General features: G+C 53.3%; 1 protein-coding gene across 8 annotated transcripts in view; it reads left to right on the forward strand.

Moving 5' to 3' along the window:
• Positions 1-19,223, forward strand: part of ITGB4 (integrin subunit beta 4) — a 57,261-nt gene that overhangs the window by 14,474 nt on the left and 23,564 nt on the right. For all 8 annotated transcript variants that reach the window (XM_043497356.1, XM_043497358.1, XM_043497357.1 and 5 more), the window contains exons 5-20: positions 1,220-1,424; positions 1,926-2,022; positions 2,880-3,051; positions 3,803-4,066; positions 6,963-7,052; positions 7,244-7,366; positions 10,828-10,995; positions 11,729-11,805; positions 12,053-12,264; positions 13,296-13,399; positions 13,858-13,956; positions 15,041-15,170; positions 15,426-15,548; positions 16,569-16,675; positions 17,970-18,003; positions 18,734-18,922. In XM_043497356.1, coding sequence (XP_043353291.1) covers positions 1,220-1,424; positions 1,926-2,022; positions 2,880-3,051; positions 3,803-4,066; positions 6,963-7,052; positions 7,244-7,366; positions 10,828-10,995; positions 11,729-11,805; positions 12,053-12,264; positions 13,296-13,399; positions 13,858-13,956; positions 15,041-15,170; positions 15,426-15,548; positions 16,569-16,675; positions 17,970-18,003; positions 18,734-18,922 — 2,194 coding nt within the window. The remainder of the gene's footprint in view (positions 1-1,219; positions 1,425-1,925; positions 2,023-2,879; positions 3,052-3,802; positions 4,067-6,962; positions 7,053-7,243; positions 7,367-10,827; positions 10,996-11,728; positions 11,806-12,052; positions 12,265-13,295; positions 13,400-13,857; positions 13,957-15,040; positions 15,171-15,425; positions 15,549-16,568; positions 16,676-17,969; positions 18,004-18,733; positions 18,923-19,223) is intronic.

Consider the following 19,223-nt stretch of genomic DNA (forward strand, 5'->3'; position numbering starts at 1 on the left):
CTTGATTGCATTCGCACAGCTCTTCAAGGGACATCAGCGTGTCCCGAACCTCACCTTCTGGTTCTTGTAATCCGCCGAGAGAACCCACTCCAGATTCCTAAATACTTCTTTGCAATTCCACACGGCTAGGCGAATATACATACCAGCAGCTATTGTTTACATAAGCAAAACAGGATATGCTCTTTGCTAGCTGATTAACATACCCCATTCTCAAAGCCCTGTGGTGAAACGGATGCATGAACAAAACGACATGCGCATGTCAAGCTCTGTTCGAAATTCAGGAGTGGGTGACGCAGCTGGACAGGCTAACGCTGGCGTGGGTAATGGGATAACACAGCCTTTCACCTCTAGGGCACCAGTCAGAATTCAGCCAAGGTTGATAGCTGAGTGGGTCAGGACATGGGGAAGGGGCAGGGAAATGTTGTGAAAATGTCCTGGATCTTTTTCCGCACTATTGGAAACAAAGTCGTCAACATTTGACCCATGTTGCCCAGCTCCAGTTGATAGCTATTGATTGGAAGCCCTGATGCCTGTTTGGCAGCCCACCCGAAATGAGTTTGGGATCACAGCACAGTTCCTCTTGGAAAGGGGTAACGGCCACCCCCACCCCACCACAAAGGGCACCGAGGCCTCGTTGGCATGGCGAATTTGGGGCAACCTCTCCCTTTTGTTGCTCTCGTACAGTGTAGCTCCTCCAGCCCTAAAGTAGACCAGCTGCTGGTGACCTTGCACTGTCCTCTCACCCTGCCCCATCAACATGGCCTCTCTGGGGCTTCCCCCTTGCCATCGCTGGTGCAGCTGGAGTGGGGTGGGCAATGGAAGGACCATCCCTCATGCTGACAGGGCAGCAGAATAAACTATTCTCAAAGCTCTCCGTCCTCAGGTAGGTTAGACACATCCGGGCACAGTTAGCGAGGGCCTGTCCTTAGAAATCTCATGGATAAGAAGCAGTCCACCTAGTTAGCTCAAAAATAAACAGACGTCTCCAGCTGGGGGGGGGTTAACGCAGCCTCACCTGGGTGCAGGGGTTTCCCACTGGCATCAGTCCCGCCAGGTGTCCCCAGCAGTGCTTCCCCTGAGCACATGCAAGGGGAAGGAGAATGAAAGTTGACCCCTTGTTCACCAGACCCCAGCTATTACCTCTGCCCCTCATCGCAAGCACCTGGGTGGAATCTCCTCTGCTGCTCTGCTAACACTTTTCCGCTCTCTCCTCTGGCAGAATGTTAGCATTGACATGTCTCTGAAGAAAACCCAGGTGTCCCCACAGCAGATGATCATGCGGCTGAGAGCTGGTGAGGAGGCCAGCTTCAATATGGACGTCTTCCAGCCCCTCCAGAGCCCTGTGGATCTCTACATCCTTATGGACTTTTCCTACTCCATGTCTAACGACTTGAGCAACCTCAAAAAGATGGGCCAGAAGCTAGGTGAGGCTGGAGCTAGGCATGCTAGGAGAGGATGGGAAGCCAGGTCCCCCTACTGACAGCATGGGCAGAGAATCTCCACCCAGGGTAGGGAAGAGTAACAACCAGCAGAGGGGCTGTGTGCATCTGGCCACCAGGTGTTTGTTGTTGGCCCTCGCTGCTTTGTGACGCACCTGGCTCTTTCTGGCCTGGGATCCCTCTCCCCACCTGGAGTGTTTCTTCTGGCCCTTGCTGCACTACAGGGCCCATCATGAGTCCTCTTTTCTAGTCTCGTACTAAGCAAAGCTGGGAACCAGTGTCCTAGAGAGCTGGTGTGTTCTGTGTGGTGCGCAATGACCCAGACGCTCTGTTTCCCTCATCCCATAACCCCTTGCATTAGCCAGGAGCCTTACCTGAGGCATGGGATTCAGAACGGCTCCATGTGAAGATGATGGGGAAAGGGCTCTGGTCCCTGCCAGTGCATCCCAGCTGACTGCTCTCTCTCCCTTCCTTCCTCCTTGCCAGCGGAATTCCTGCAAACCCTGACCTCCAATTACACGATCGGATTTGGCAAGTTTGTGGACAAAGTCTCAGCTCCACAAACAGACATGAGACCTGAGAAGTAAGTGACGCTGAGAGGCCCCGATGGACAGGCTTCAATGAGATTGGTCAGGGAACGCTAGTCTGTCTCCTAATTGGCTCCCCTGCTCCACAGTCTCAAGTGCTCAACCCCCTGTCCAGGTTTCTTCTCTTGCTTTGATAACTGCAAACCTCTTCTTTCTTGCCTTCCTGCCCTCCGTGCTGGTGTCTCCCAAACGTCATGACCAATGCCATCGGCTACCTGTCCTGCCACAAGCCCACGTCGGTCCTGATCCTTGGGTTCCATCCTTGGCTTCCCCTTTCCTACAACAACAAATTCGAGCCATACATTCTTTTATAGAGTTTAAGGCTAGAAGGGACCAGATCATCTAGTCTGGCCTTCTGTATATCACTAAACACCATCCAGTTCCTTCCATGCCAAGCCAACAACCAGAATTAGACCAAAGTATTACCACCTTCAGGAGACTAGATGACTGGGTGCCTTCAGAGTCTTGCATGATCCTGCTCCTACTCACGTCTCTGCTCTCGCTGCCAGTGCTCCTTCCACTCATCTCCCCTCGCTGCTCCTCATGTCACTTTTTAGATCTCTCAGCTTCATGCCTTCCTGCTACCTGGAAAAGGGGTCTTTGATCTGGGACCACCTGTCTCTCCTGCTTCTAATCTTTCTTTCTGCACCAATTGCTCCCGGGATCTCTTCTACCTTCTCACTGGTGATCCTCATGCAGGGCCCTTCCTTGTACATCCTCTTGTCCCATGCCTTGCAGGTGCAGTACCTCGCTCTGTGCCAGACATGTTTATGGCACCATATGTGATGATCTCTTGATGACTTCAGTAGCCAAGCCCCATTTGAAAGCCCTTGCTTCCCCTTTTTTCCATCAGGCTGCGAGAGCCCTGGAGGGATGCCGACTCGCCCTTCTCCTTCAAAAATGTCATCCGCCTGACCAGCAACATCAATCATTTCAGCCAGGAGCTGATGAAAGAGCGCATCTCGGGCAACCTGGACGCCCCAGAGGGGGGCTTTGATGCCATCCTACAGACGGCTGTTTGCAAGGTGAGTATGGAGGGGGCTGGCTCCTTTAGATGGTTTGTGTGTTTGATGGGAGAGCGACAGCAGGTGGGATGGGTGACTAGCAGTGTGGCTAACCTGAGCCCAGAACTCAGGGCCATACCTGGTGGGAGCTACTGCTCTCCCAGGATGGCCAGTCCGCTGCACCTGCTGCTGTTGCTGAGACGGCAGCTTGTCTCGTCTTCCTAGAGTAAACCCCACTGAGAAGGTGCCCCCAGTCTACGGGGTTCCCCTTGGGTCCTCTTGCCCTCTGAATGTTCCCTTGTTCCTAGGGTTGTGTGGATCTGCTCCCCAGAGGCCAGCAAGTCATGGCAGCATGTGTTCTGGCTGGCTGGAGAAACGGGTATTTCCCTTATCAGTAGGCCAGCACCCTGCCAGATATATCCAGGAAACTGCCTGTTTCTCCACTGTGGCTGGATCTCCCCGGACCTCCCCAGAGGCTCAGTGGGAGATGTGCACTGGGGGAGCAGGGAAGGGGCTTAGCCCTTTCATCCCTGCTATTTTTGAACTCCCTGGGCTGCGTGGCAGTTGGATGTGTGCACTAGTGGCGAAGGCGGGGATTATAAATGGAGGCTGGTACCCAGAGCCCCAGCGACTTCAAGTGAGGAGTCAGATGCCATGCTCTGAAAAGCCCTGCCTGCCACTGCCAGCGCGCTCACTTGGGATTGGCTCTGGGCATTGTGTTTGATGGGCAAGTGAATGAAATGCCCATCACCCCACTTCCCTCTGGCCCTAGGAGAAGATCGGCTGGAGGAATGACAGCACGCACCTGCTGCTGTTCTCCACCGAGTCTGCCTTCCACTATGAAGCTGATGGCACCAACGTCCTGTCAGGGATCCTGCCAAGGAATGATGAGCAGTGTCACCTGAACCGAGTGGGCACCTATACCTACGACACCAGGCAGGACTACCCCTCTGTGCCCACCTTGGTGCGCCTGCTGGGCCAGCACAACATCATCCCAATCTTCGCCGTCACCAACCACTCCTACAGCTACTACGAGGTGAAAGGGGTGGGCGGGCAGACAGCTGGGTGGGAGGCACAGGGAGTTAAGCACTGGTCCTGGGTAGGGTTGCCAACTTTCTACTTTCACAAAACCGAACACCCTTGCCTTGCCTTGCCTTGCTCCCCCCACCCTCCAAGACCCCGCCCATGCCACTCCCCTTCTCTGGGGCCCGGCCCCCGCTGGGTGGGGGAGTGAGGGCTCTGGCTGAGGGTGCAGGCTCTGGGGTGGGACTGGGGATGAGGGGTATGGAGTGCAGGAGGGTGCTCTGGGCTGGGATCGAGGGGTTTGGAGGGTGGGAGGGAAATAAGGGCTGGGGTAGGGGGTTGGAGCATGGGAGGGGCTCAGGGGTGCAGTCTCCAGGCAGCACTTACCTCAAGCAGCTCCCAGAAACAGCGGCATGTCTCCTCTCCTGCTCCTATGTGGAGGCGCAGCCAGGTGGCTCTGTGTGCTGCCCTGTCCGCAGGTGCCGCCCCCGCAACTCCCATTGGCCATGGTTCCCGGCCAATGGAAGCTGCGGGGGCGGCGCTTGGGCAGGGGCAGTGTGTGGTGAACCCTGGCTGCCCCTCCTTGAAGGAGCTGGAGGAGGGACATGCTGGCTGCTTCCCGGGAGCTGCGTGGCATGGAGGCTAACAGGGAGCCTGCCAGCCCCGCTGCGCGGCGCCACCAACTGGACAGTCAGCGGCCTGGTCAGCAATGCCGACCGGAGCTGCCAGGATCCGATTTCAACCGGGTGTTCTGGTTGAAAACCGGACACCTGGTCACCCTAGTCAGGGGGTCAGATAAGTACCTCAGAGGGAGATCAAGGGACTGCTTAGGAGGAAAACTGTACGGATGCTGAATGGGATCAAATCTCTGTCAGGAGACCCACATATCAGCCTGTAATTTAGCTGGTCAAGGTGGGTGAGGTACTACCTTTTATTGGACCAACCTCTGTTAGTAGTTTGGCTGTGATGTAGCAAAGGGTGTGCTGGTCACGATCCTAGGGATCTGCTGACCAGGAATTCTTAGAATGATTTTCCAGTGGAAAATGCCCTTTTCTCAACATTTTTGAAATTTTCTGTGGGGGAAAAATTTCAGTTTTGCCAAAACAATTCCACTTTCCATCAGGAAAACGGCAGCTTCTTCTTGGTTGGAAGGCCCTTGTCAGTTTCACTTTCTGCTTTGACAGGCAGCCGGCAAGCCAAAATATCTCATTTGGGTTCTCCAGAAACTGAATTTTTCGGGCACTATCCTTTGTTGGCATACTCTGGCATTTCCCCTTCCCCTTGAGTCTGTCTCCCCTCTCCTGCGATGGAGCAAACGGGCCGTGTGATGTGGCACCGCTACCCACTCTGAACTGGGCATTGCAGCTCAAGGAGCGAAGGGTCCTGACTTCAGAAGTGATGAGCGTCAATGGGAGCTGCCTGCGCTCAGTGCTTCTGAACCTGGAGCCTTAAATTACTTCCTAAGGAGGACTCCTGGGGAGGGGCACATGTTCCTCTCTTCTCTGACGTGTTAAACCACATCACCTAATCTGCCTTCATCTTCAGCAGGCGCCAGGGACTGATCAGTCTGGAGCGGGGCGAGGTTGCGGTTGAGCACTATCAGATCCACAGGAACCCCCCATTCTGACTTCCTGTGGGGCTCAGTGCTGGTGGGCAGGGGTTGGGTATATGCTTCTTGGGAAGCAATGAGGACATCCAGTGGCTGGCGAGGTTTGTCTCAGGTGTGTTTTTCTCCTGAGGAGATCTCTGGCTCTGTTTTCCTGCTGAAGGTATTTGAGCTCCATATGAAGATGGGTCTGAGACGTAAGGTAGGGGTCTGAGTGTGTCCAGCTGCAGAGCCCAGGTTTTGGTTTGGCCTATTATAGAGAGAGAGGACAGCTGTCAAGTTCTGATCCGAATCAAAACCTTCCCACAGTTCGCAGACGGTGAAATCCAGGCTTTTCACTCAGGCCTAGCTCTCATTCCACCTCGAGCTGGTTAGTGAAATGCTTCCGATGTGCCTGTTGTGTTAGGTGAGAGGAAGATCTGGGGAGGCGTATTGTGCAAATGTTTGGCTAATGACAGGGCAAAGGGAAGAATGGCCTTGTGGATAAGGCACTGGACTGGAACTCAGGAGACCTCCATTCTGTTCCCACCTCTGCTGCAGACTCCCCGAGTGACCTCGGGAAAGTCACTTCATCTCTGTGCCTCCGTGTTCCCACTGCAAAATGGGGATAATCACCCTTCCCCCACTCCAGGGGTGAAATTCATTCTGGTGCTGTGGGGCCCAGGCACTGCAATGGCAAGTGCCAGAGAAAAGCCTACACTAAAGTGGGAAAGGTATGGGGTGCAGAAAGGAAGAGGTCCTTCTCGCTTCTGGGCATTGAGTAGGCCACCCTCCAAATCCATCCCCCCAAAAGATCCCCAGGCCCGTCCCCCGGACTGAGTGGGGTTGTCCCACTGGGTTTGTCGTGTTGATGAATGCGGGTGGAGGGGGAGGGAATTCAGAATGACAAGGTCCCACGTGCCGCCTGTCCTGTGCATAGAAAATTGATGGTAGCAGCAGCTGCTGATCTGAATGTGCCCCCAGCCATTCCCCACTGTGCATCTTCACTTCCGTCATGTTTGGAGTGATGCTCGCTCTGAATCTGGAGGTGACATGGGGGAAGCCACTGCTTTTTATTAAGAACTGACTTAAACAACCTGAGCAAGATGGGGCCAGGGATGTCTCGCTTTAGGCAGGCTTCAGAGAAACACCATCCACCAGCTGTCAGCTCCAGCACAAACTCCCATTGGCTGTTCATAGCCTGAGGGTGGGGCTCTGTTACCTTTGCTGCTGGTTTATGGAAATGAACCCTTGCATGGGTGTCTCGAACTGCAGTGTTCCTGCAAGGGTTTGTGGCTTAGCTTCCTCTCCCTTTATTTTGCAGAAGCTGCACAAGTATTTCCCCATCTCGGAAATCGGGGTGCTGCAGGAAGACTCCTCCAATATTGTGGAGCTGATTCGCGTGGCTTTCGAGGTAAGAGACTGGGGTCTCAGTCTAGCTCAGAGAATCAAGCCACTGGATAGCTGGGTAGGGGGAGCATTCTGCCAGGGAAAGAGCAGTGGAGCCCTTTGCCACTTCCTGGACAGATGTGAAGGGGTGATGTGGATGGGTTATGTGCTGAAGATAAGTGCTGTTGGGATATATCTTTCGTTCTTCCATCCCAGCGTATCCGTTCCAAGATGGACATCCGGGCAGACTCAGTCCCTAAGTCCATGAAGACAGAATTTACCTCCTTGAAATATGTAAAGACAGAGTCTGGCTCGTTCCATGTCACCCGCGGGGAAGTGGTAAGTCCTACAATGAGCTTCTATCCATCTTTAACGGTTCTTAGGGTGCCCAGGGTTGTGAGTCACTTTGTTACCTCCCTGCCTTCAGCATGAGAGAGACTTGCTTGTGCTGCACTGGGTGTCAGCACCCTGACACCACCAGTTGTCAGACACCCAAACAATCTTCTCTGGGCTATGCCAGCCAAACTTTGCCTTGCAGGTGAACAGTAGATGCACCCCACTCCCCGAGTCCCTTTGAAGAGTTCTCCTATTACATCCAGCCCTTGACACTGGACGCTCACAGAAATTACCAGGTTTTCTGTCACCAAGAGAACACTACGCACATCTTGACTGGTTCAACACAAGATCAGCTCCTATAGGACATCAGAGCACTGAGATATATTTATAGTGAAAACAATCAGAAGTTTATCATCAAAGATTAAGATTGAAGAGACAGTGAGTAAGGATAATGGAAACAGGATGGTTACATGTAAAACAAAGTAGAGCGCACTTCCTAGAGTCTAAACATAACAGACTAAACCTCTGTCTAAAGAGGCTGATCTCATCCAAAGCGAACTCCCAGCATCTTCAACCAACTGGCCGGGATCCCCCTTTCGTGACTGCAAAAAGCGCTGTTCTTTTGCTTCCTTAGTGAAGGATAAAGAGGTGTCCTTTTGCCTTCTCCTTATATCTCCCGCCTCCTGCAAATTCATTATTTGTCCCGAGAGTTGGGATCAGGGCTGGCTCCAGGAACCAGCAAAGGTAGCAGGTGCCTGGGGCGGCCAATGGAAAGGGGCGGCACTCCCTGCGTTATTGTGGCAGCACATCCGGGTCTTCGGCGGCGGCGAATCCTTCATTCCCTCTCTTCCTCTTCGGTGGCAGCTCAATCGGGTTTTTCTTTTTTTTTTTTTTTTTTTTTTTTAGTTCTTTGCCTCTTGGGGCTGCAAAAAAGCTGGAGCCGGTTCTGGTTGGGATGACCCCTCCTGATGTGTTGACCTCACATCTTTATACTGACTTTGTCTGCAAATGGGGCACTTCCATTGTGTTTGCTTGCAATGCTTAATTTACACATCAACCAAGGCAGACGAGTGAATGTACAGCCTGTGTCTGGCAGAAATTTGTTTGTCAACCCTGCCTTGATTCAGACTTTATGAACATATGTTCATCGTACAGTACATACATTCATAACTTTTTTAAAATATCCTCTGTACGTACACGTCACAACAATTATGAGGATCACTATGACAAAGGGTTGGCAACTTTGTAATATTTAAAAACTGGACAGTCCAGCAGGAGTGCCAGAACCTCTTCTGCCCTGCCACCCAGGTCCCACCCCATCCTGCCTCTTTCCCCTAAGGACCCGCTCCTGCTCTGCCCCTTCCCCTGAGCCCCTGCCCCCCATTCGCTCCTCTTTCCCCCTCTCTTCATCGCTCACTGTTTTTTCCCCTCTCCCCGCCACTCCCTGTGAGGGTCGTGAGGGACTCACCTGCAGAGCTGGGGCTGGGAGCTGCAGCCGTCGGATGCAGGTGGGAGGCGGCCCTGGCTGAGTAGGGGCTGGTGCGGGTGATGGCTTGGTGCCTCCCCGCCTCCAGTAACCAGACTTTGGGTGTCGAGTCAGTAGATCTGACCAGACACCGTCAGGTCCCCATTCCAACTGGATTTTAAGGTGGAAAACTGGACACCTGGCCACCCTACTCTGATATAAGCCTTTATTAGAGCCCTCATGTGACATCATTTATGGATAAATACCATGAAAGTGGTGTGCTAATGGTTGTGAGTTGTCAGGCCTGTTAGGATTTGCTGTTCCACAAAGGTGAACCCGTTGCAAGTTGGCACTGAGTGGCTCTTAAGGTCACACCTCTTCTCTTACAGTAGGGTCAGCCACGGGCTGATCTGCAGGTGTCGGGTCATAACCCTCTTGCTTGAACAGGGCATCTGCCATAATATTTTCTCTTCCCTTAATCCGCACAGTTTCCATGCCATGTTCTTGGAGCGTGGTGTAGCAGTTTGGAATTAGTACCTTGGGTTCGATGCACCTACACCAATGGATATCAATCTGTCAGGGTCCTAAACCTTCTGTTAATAGACAGGGCCTTACCGGTTTGACATCCCATACAATGGTATAACATTCTTTTTCCATGACACAATAATTCTGTTCAGTGGGTGTCAGTTTTTTTTACTTCAGCTTTTTGTTCCTTTCCCCCATTTGCATCACCGCCACACCCAAACCAGTGTCCGATGCATTAGTGCATAGTTCAAACATTTTGTCAACATTTGGACTGGGCAGAACAGGCTTTTCTGACAGGATTTTCTTTACCTCATCAAAACCTTCCTGGCAAGCTTTTGTCCCCACCCTGTTTTATTTAACTTTGGCTTTGGCTTTTGTGCAAGTCAGTGACAGCAGACACAATGTCACTGAAACGTGCACAAATTGGTGGCAATATTTAACCAACCCTGTCAAAGACTGGACTTGTTTTTCAGTCTGGGCCATAGGCCAGATAACAACAGCTTTCACTTTCAGGGGATTGGAAGAAATTTGGCCACCTCCTAACCAATGTCCTAAATAAGGAACTTCATCAGCTTCTGTTTTACATTTTGATACCTGTACAGTAAGACCTGCATCTCTGAGTTTTGTTAGCACAATGTCCAAGTGGTTTCAGTGATTTGACCAAGAACTGCTAAACAGTGCAATGTTCTCAGTATAAACTCGGGTAAAGTCTTGTAGCTCGTTTAACACTTGATTAATGAGCCTCTGAAAAGTGGTTCCTGCATTCCTGTGCACTCCACAAACCCTCATGCCATCCGTCTTGGAGACTTAGCTGTCCCGCATCATAATGGTATCTGAGCATCTCAGTCTTCAGTATATCCATACTCACAACACCCCTATGAGGTAGGGCAGTGCTGTTATCCCCATTTTAGAGAAGGGGAACTGAGGCACCCAGACTAAGTGATTTGCCTAGGGTCATGCAGGGAGTCTCACAAAGCAGGGAAATGCACCCAGGTCTCCTGAGTCTCAGGCTAGTGTCCTAACTGCTGGGCCATCCTTCCTGTCTTGTGTAGGTTAACAGCAGTTTTGAAATGTGCATGTTCCTGATGTTATCAGAGTAATAGCTGGACTTAAGCTCCTTGGAGCAGGGACAGTCTTGTCCTGTATTTGTACAGCACCTAGTACAATGGGGGCCCTCATTTATTATTGCAGCTTCTAGGTGCTACTGCAATACAGATGAATAATAGTGGGAGGTATCTTGCAGGCCGAGCCTCTACAGCCAGGACAAGATAGTTCCCCACAATTCATTTATTGTCCTGGAAAGGAGATAGGTATTTAAAAAAAAAAAAAAAAATCAAGCTGTCTCCATCCTTCCCTTTACAATCTCCCCAGATTCTTGCCTCCAAATCGCCAGTTCAAATCCACCAGAGCAGTGGCTGGATCTAGAAAGGGTGTTTGGCCACTGGCCACTAACAAATGGGTCTCTTCCATTCAGGGCAGCTTCCAGGTGCACGTGAAAGCTCATGAGTACGTGGGCGGGGAGCACGTCTGCAACCTCCCCAAGAAAGAGCAGCAGGGGGTAATTCACGTGAAACCCTCCTCTTTGAGTGACAGTCTGAAAATTGCCACCTCCGTCATCTGCGACGTCTGCCCCTGCGAACAGGTTTGGAGGCTGCATTCCCACCCTCTTCGCTTCCAGGGGAAACCTCGGGATATTTTCTGCTCTGTTACAGACTGGGATTGTAATGAATTGGCTAGTGTATGTGTGTGTGTGTGAGCACCACTGCCCTCTACTAGATGGGATCCTCGCTCCTCAATGATGTGTCATATGCCCCTTGCAGCTACCAGCTAACGGAGATTCTCCTTTAGCTCAGGTAGCCAGGGTTTGTGCTTTTAGAGCAGGAATTCTGTCATTGCTGCTGCCATGAATGCACAAGTGGCTGGGGTGAGTAGTGTAATATCAACTGCAAAGAGCTTGGGGGCTGTGGATTTGTTTTGCCGTTGGAGGTCTGGGGGTGAAATGGAGTTTACAGGTGTGTTTGCTCGGGGTGCTGCGGGCAGCGTCTCCAGGCCTTTTGAGGTGGGCTTCCCAAATGAAGTGAGTTTATTGTTCCCAGCTTCCTGTGGAACAGATTCCTAATCTCGCCAAGGAGACATTTTGCTACAGCCTGTGCATAGAGCCAGGGATACAGTACCTGCTAAAAAGAGCTCCCCTCACGTCCTGCTGAAGATCTGCCCAGCCCCCACCTGCCCTCTCTCCTTCATGTGCCCTCAGGGGCCATCAGCAGAGGATCCTAGAGACCCTAGAGCCTGCTAGTCCATCTTCTAGGGACATGTGACTGGGTCTGAGTCCCTGGAGGAGGGTCAGTAATGTCCCCTCTCGTTTTCGTTTACAGCAAAAGATGGTTGGATCGTCAAGGTGCAGTTTCAAAGGGGACTTCGTCTGTGGGCAGTGCGTTTGCTACCCAGGCTGGTAAGGATCCTGTCCAGTGCTGCTCCATAGGGCACCCAGTCCTGGAAACCTCCTCCTCCAGGCTTCAGTTATCAGTGGAGGTCAAAAGATCTTGGCTTAGGCTTTCTCACCCTGTATGTGATGGCTGCTCTCTCTGTGGATGCGACTCTCCCCACTGGGTCCGGTGCCAGGGATCTGTCCCCTGATGGGCCCCGTGGTGCCTCTGGCTTCTAAGACCTCTCAGTGTGTGTGTGTCTCTCTCTGCCAGGCGAGGGGACGTATGTAACTGTTCCACAGCCTCTTCCAGTGACAACCAGGCCTGCATCCGCGCTGGAGACTCAGAGCCCTGCTCGGGGCGGGGCGAGTGTCTCTGTGGGAAATGCCAGTGCTATTCTGAGGACCTGACCCAGCGCTACGAGGGTGACTTCTGCCAGTTCGACAACTTCCAGTGCCCACGCACCTCCGGCTTCCTCTGCAATGGTGAGTGGGGGCTGAGAGGCTGGCGCCTGCCCGCCTGCAACACAGCTGCTAGCTGGCCTCGGGGGCTCCTGCAGCTCCTTCCCTTGGGGCGCTGCCCAGGCAGTGGCAAGTGAGCATGATTTTGGTAATGAAGCAGGTGCAGAGCTTTGCCATTCACACCCCTCAAAATGTGAGCTTCAACGCCAGATATGCAAACGCCCCACAGTGCAGGGGTTAGATCCGGAGAGTTGGGTCAGGACCCATCTCTGCAAAGAGCTTTTCTGAACAGTAATATCCTAGAATGGCTGCCAAAGCTTGTCTCGTGTGACCCAGACATCCCTTGAGAGTTATAGCTAAATACAAATACTAAATACAACTCGAAGCCTGGCTTTCAGCCCGCACCTGTAACAAATCTTGCTGCTCATAGAGACTCTGGGGAGAGAACCCTGGACATGGGGCTCTCAATAGATAGGCCTCTGCTCCTTGAGCTAAAGGAGATTTCCTTTAGCTGGCGGTAGTAGTAGTAGTAGATCCTTTTATACACTAAGAACCAACTACTACAGAGAGACATTGCCCCACACAAATCCTGAGCCAGAAGGTTACACTGCAAAGCACAAGGAAGGGAGTGTGCTTTGCTAACCTTAGAGTTGCTTTGGAGCCAGGGCCATAGTGAAGGATCGGTGCAGCTCAGGTCTGATTAGAGCCCTGGGTCCTGGCCCACCCCTCACTGAAGTGAATGGAAAGATGCCCATTGATCTGAATGAAACTGGATCATGCCCCGGTCTGTAATCAGTATAATCAATTGCTTCTTTGCACCATGCTTGCAACTATCTCTTTTCCTCTCCCCCAGGGAGAGGAGGGCATGTGCCCTCAAAGGGTAAAGTAGGAGGACAAAGCCCAGCTATCTAAGATACAGTGAGGGAATCCTCTAGGGAGCAGCTGGGATGGCTCATGGGACTGAGAGTCAAAGGCAGGAATATCCTCAGGGAATCAGGAGCTAGGGATGCTGCCCAATTCAGCACTCACCTGTAGCATCCGCTCTTTCTCTGCAGATCGTGGTCGCTGCTACATGGGTCAGTGTGCATGTGAAAGTGGCTGGGGGGGCCCTGGCTGTGAATGCCCCACAAGCAATGACACCTGCATCGACAGCAAAGGGGTAGGTTACTGAGTGCGGGATTGTTCCATGCTGGGGCGGGGGAGGGCAAACTAGGTGGAGGCTAGGTCTGACTTTTCTGCTGCCCTGGATCCAAAGGGTTTGGGGTCAGAGAAAGATCTGGATCTAATTAAGCTGGGGCGCTGGATGGCCTGAGAGAAGCAAGTGCGGCTGCAGGTGGCACAATGCTCTCCCTAGCCCGGTGCTATCCCATGAGTGGGGGAGTTTCTTCCTGACCCCAGTTGATGATCAGCTCCTGCCCTGACACATGAGGATTTGTGGACCATATCATTTTTATCCCAGCTGGTGTCACTGTGGGTAAGTGATGGGGATGGTGGGGGAGAAGTTGACAGGGCAACACTGAAGGAGAGCTGCTGCTCTAGGACTTCTGTTACCAGCAGCACTAAGTGAGGGCTTATCACTAGTGTCGGAGGCTGATCCTGGCCCCTCTACTCCTGCAGGGGATCTGCAATGGCCATGGGAGATGTGAATGCGGCAGGTGCATCTGCGACAAGTCTTCTCCGTACACGGATCTCACCTGTGAAATCAGCTACTCCCTGGTAAGGCTCCCAGTTTGATGGTCAGAGACCAGTACTCCTAATGCATCATCTCTCTGCTCACAGCCTGGCTCCTGAGCCTCTGGGGAAACATGGGGCTCTTGAGAGGGCTGGGGGGAACTCCAAACAAGGCCAAGAGACCATACAGGCTAGAAGCAATCTCCTGGGGATGGTCCTGCTCTCTCCTTAGGCTCGTTAGAATGGTTTCCATCCTGGGGCAGCAAGGCTGGTGTGGCTGCTTAATGGTCACAGAAGGCTCTTAGCCAGTTCTGTTTAGCTCACAGATGCTATTAAACTGATAAATACAACAGTATACTAAGATATGCATTTACAGGAAGCGAGCATGCCTAATGGTTAGAGTGTACGTCTGGGATTTAGCTCCTGGCTTCTATTTCTGACTCTGAGACACTTAACTTCCCGGTGCCTCGGTTTCCCCAACTTTAAAATGAGGAATATACTTCACTACTTCTCAGGGGTGTGGAAGACTCAGGTTGTTAATGTTTGTGAAAGCTCTCTGAGATTCTCAGATGAGAGCTGCTACCTCAGGGCAGAATATCAGTGTACATTATTTTATTGACATGGGGCTGATTCAAAACCCCAGATCTAAATATCTCCTACATTTGGGAAAGTTTGGCTCTGGATCAAAACTTTGTGACCCGGGGCCTGTCTCTGTTAATACACTGCATGCATTGCATGTGTATGTGCATGTGTTTGAATCTGGGGTTTTGGTTTTGCTCAATATAGAAATTAGGAGCCAACTGCCAAAATCTAAATCTGGGTTCAGATTCCAAATTCCACCTTCAGGCCCAAAAGGAAAAGCATCCAGGATTGTCTGGGATTTCAGTTTGAGTCGGTAAAGGGATTTGAACTGAGCTGAGCTGGGTTCCCACTCACCTTCTGCTGCAGAGTCACTCTTTGTATGTCACCACCACACACTTTCACTCTAGTCCCCCCCCAGTCTGATGTCCCCTCTCCACCCCTGCCCTTACTCTGATGATGAGGGTGCATGAATTGTCTCCCACACTCATCCTTCAGAGTCCTTCCCTCTCTCCCTCTCACCATCCGATATCATGTCTCTGGTGCACAGGGCGTGCTGGGGGTGTGCGAAGACATTCGAAGCTGCGTCCAGTGCCAGGCCTGGGGGACCGGGGAGAAGAAGGGGCAGAAATGCAAGGACTGCCCTTTCAAGATCCAGATGGTGGATGAACTGCAGAAAGGTACTGAGCCCTCAGCCTGTGGGTGTCAAAGCTAGTCTCTAAGGTGCCACAAGTACTCCTTTTCTTATTGCGAATACAGACTAACATGGCTGCTACTCTGAAAGCTCTGTGTGTATCTGACATGGCTTCCCTGAGCCTGCACTGCATGCATGTGCATGCGAGCAGTGCCTAGTACAAGGGGCCCAATCCCAACGGGAGCCCCTGGATGCTACCTCCCATGACAGCAGTTGCCCCCTTCCCCTGCTCTCTCTCTAGCGAAGGAGGTGAACGAGTACTGCTCGTTCCAGGACGAGGACGATGACTGCACCTACCGCTACACCCTGGAAGGAGATCCCAGCACACTGCAGAACAACACCATCCTGGTGCAGAAGAAGAAAGGTGAGCGGGGCCCTGGTGGGGGGAGGAGGCGTGGCTAAGGCTCAGAGCTAGCACGGCCTTGTGCCAGCGCCAACCGCTGGTCGCAGCTCGACTCTCTCTCTGCCCCTTGCAGGCCTCAGGACTGCCAACACTAAGTTTGAGATCCCCTCCGGTGACCATTCTAGGGGCCACTTCTCTCCGAATGAAGAGTATGAACTTTGGGCTAGTGAAAGGAGCCTCTCAGGGGGCTAAAGCCTGCCCCATCCATGGGCAGGGGAAGGTGCAAGCTTCCCTCTCGCTGCCCTATGGGGCCCCTGCAGGGCCAAGAGCATGGCTCAGTCTGCAGCTCACATCTCCAAGGACACCTGCAAACCCTGGCTTGCCTGCCCTGCAAAGGGGAGCGCACCCCACAGCAATAAGCTGAAATATCGAGGGACCCCCTGGCTGAGCCCCCAGCCACTTCTGGCCCATGACTTGTCTTTGTGCCTGTCCGTAGCACCCCGAGCACATTGGTGAGGTTGTACAAATAATGCTAAATGATCTGGCCAGGCCGTGGTCACTCAGCCCAGGCTGCCAGCAGAGGGGCCTGGTAGTGCCCATGGGGATGGTTACTGGGAGCTGGTTACCATTGTCCCCTGGGAACTGGACTGAGATTCCCCCCAGTTCATCCCACACAGGCAACCCAACAGCCATCAGCTAGGAGCATTTTTCCATAATTTTTCCATAGGGAGCATAGTCACTCCCGCCCTAGGCTGGCTTTGAACTGGCTACATGCTGGGGAAGTGAATGAAGAGCTGGCAGCCGCCTCTCCTTGCCTGGCGCTTATGGGTCTCTGTTAGTGAGTACCTGGGGCAGTCGCAGGGACCTTACCAGACCTAGGTTTGGCTGCACCCTCCCAAGGAGAATTCTGGCCTGCCCCTCTCCCATCCCCTCATCCCTTTCTCTGGCTCCACTCTCCTTCCCTCTCCCTCTCTTCCCACCCCAGACATGCTGGGTCCTGCTGCCCCCAGTTAACCGCTAGTTCATTGCTGCTGGTTGCAGAGTGCCCACCAGGAAGCTTCCTGTGGCTCATCCCCCTGCTCATTTTCCTGATGTTACTCCTGGGCTTGCTGCTGCTGCTCTGCTGGAAGTACTGTGCTTGTTGCAAGGTGAGATTTGGGTCCCGCCATGCGGGGCTGCACTCAGACCCCCGGGGCAGGTGTGGCAGACGCAGGGGAATTATCCAAGGCTGAAATCCTAGCTATTGGAAAGCAGCCTTTCAGACCCATCCCTCGGAAGACACTTTACAAAAGGCTCTGCCGCGCCTTTGCTGATCCAGCTGGGAAGCCAAAGGGTCTGAGTGTAATGTAGTTGGGGGGAAAGAGGGCCAGTTCCCATTGGGAAAGAGGGCCAGTTCCCATTGGGAAAGAGGGCCAGTTCCCATTGGGAAAGAGGGGAGTTTTGCCAGTGGCTTCAGTAGGAGATAGATGGGAGCTGGCATGTGCCAAGCAGTCCCAGCACATCTGTGGCTGTGTCCTCCTTAGGGTAAACACTCTTGCCCACGAGGGACAGCAGTTGTCTAGGCTTTCTGAACGTGGTTAGCTCTTGCGGTGTTCTGCCCGCGCCACCGAAAAGAAGCCGTGTTAGAACACAGTGAGCTAGGCCACCGGGGTGTTTAAAGATGGCTACTTCTGTAGTGTAGTGTGGGCCAAGGTGAGGAAAGGCCACTGGGTTCTGACTGTATTTGTAAATCCCATGGCTTGCTTGCTGATCTCTTTTTAAATGAAGCCCCTAGTTTTGTGAGCCTGCTACCCAATGTGAGTCATTTTGCGGGGGTCTCCAGAGCGATAACTGCCTGGCTGTGGATGCTGCTACGCTAATGGGGGAGTTAACAAAGCAGAGGCCCTGGTGGCTCTGGTGTATCTAGCACCCCCTGCCCACCCACCCGCCAAACAGTCAAATGCAGCATTTGCCATAGGGGAACATACATTCTCTCTAGGACCAAAGCTCCCCCGGAAGTGGGGGGAGGAGACAAAATGTCTCTTCCACATGGTATCCATGCTCCAGCACAGTTGCTGCTTAGCAGGGTTTTCGTGAGCAGTGCGGGCAGAGATTTTCCCCCGAAGGCAAGGCTAGAATGGAAGCCTGCCGTGCATGGCTGAGGGGTTTGCAGCCATCCCCCTTGGTGCTGTCGTGTGCACAGGCCAGGATGGCATGGGTGCTATGGGAGATGGGTGTGGGAGGCAAAGGGACCTGGCCTCAGCGTTCCCAGGGGAACGATGACATGGGGTTGCCAGCTCTTGGAGACTGCATGATTTGCATTCATGCCCTCCCCCCCCCATGGCTTCCTGTTGCTGATATAACCCTCTCCAGTAGCGTGGGAGGGAGCATTCTTTCAGCACTGTGCTCTGAGGAGCTCCTGATCATAGGGGGATTCTCCATTTCTGTTTTTTTGTCTCCTAGGCTTGCCTGGCCCTGCTGCCCTGCTATGCACGAGGTACCTTGTTCTGGGGGGAGGTGGCCACTTTCAGAGAGGGGTAGGAAGGGAAGCGGCTGGGCAGGAGCAAGACTCCCAAGTGGGGTTAACCCTTCAAGAGCCTGAAGGCTCAGCAGGGCAAAGGTTCTTAGTGGAGACCATTAACCAATGTCCTTGGTGGGAGACTGGAGGGGCTGTGTGTGCTCTCTACGGGACAGAGCCGGGGCTGCTGCTAAAGTGCCCCTGGAGCGCAGTTGCTGAACGGGCATTGTTTGTTCAGTGGACAAGCAGGATGTTCTGCTGGCATGATGCACTCTGGTCCCGCATGAGCCATGCCAGCTCTGGGCAGAAGCCGCTGGCATCCTGGGCTTGTCACGTGCAATAACGATCCCTAAGAGCAAAGCACTGAACCTCAGGCAGCAGATGGATCGAGGGTCTCCTGGAAGGTCCTCCTGGGGACAGTGATCTCGGGAGGGGTAAGTTCCACAGGGGCCAGGAAGAGGTGGCAGCTGCTGTAGAGAGAGGATGGTTTAGTGGGCCCCTTGCTGGCGTCTTGGCAGAGGCGCCATGGATGAGTTGGGCCATGATGTCAGAGCTCCCCAGCAGGGCAGTGCGATGGGGGAGCCTACTTTGTGGATGAACAGAGTGGGTCTGTCAGTCCAGCTCCTCCCACCAGCACCGCGTGAGTGCAGGGTAGAGCCTGAGCCTTGGAGCCCTCTGGGCTTTAACCTGCTCCCCCCTTGCCCTGCAGGCTTCACTGTCGGGTTCAAAGAGGATCACTACATGCTGCGGCAGAGCCTCATGGCTTCGGACCACCTGGACACCCCCATGGTACGCAGCGGCTCCCTGAAGGGCAGGGACACCGTCCGCTGGAAGATCGACAACAACGTCCACAAGCCGGGCTTCTCCTCCCACGCCGCCACAAACCCCAAGGAGCTGAGTGAGTGCTAACACCACGGGGGAGAGGGGTTGTGCGTGGCCTCCTACTGATGCCAGAGGGGAAGAGGGTTTGGCTGCCTTGGGGTCTCCTCCTGGCCCTTCACTATCCCCAGGTCCTAGTTAGCTCCTTTCCCAGGACAGCACCCCCACTGCGAGGAGACTCCCCTTCCCTTTCTCTTCTCCCGCCCCCAAGGGATAGACACCTGCCCCTCAAAGTATATCCCGTCTCTGTTGCAGTGACTGCGAGGGTCCCCCGGGCCCGCCTCCATGAGCATCCCTAGATGTTCCAGCCTAGAATGTCT

The sequence above is a fragment of the Dermochelys coriacea genome, chromosome 14, assembly GCF_009764565.3.
Source record: "Dermochelys coriacea isolate rDerCor1 chromosome 14, rDerCor1.pri.v4, whole genome shotgun sequence".
NCBI classification, from domain to species: domain Eukaryota; kingdom Metazoa; phylum Chordata; order Testudines; family Dermochelyidae; genus Dermochelys; species Dermochelys coriacea.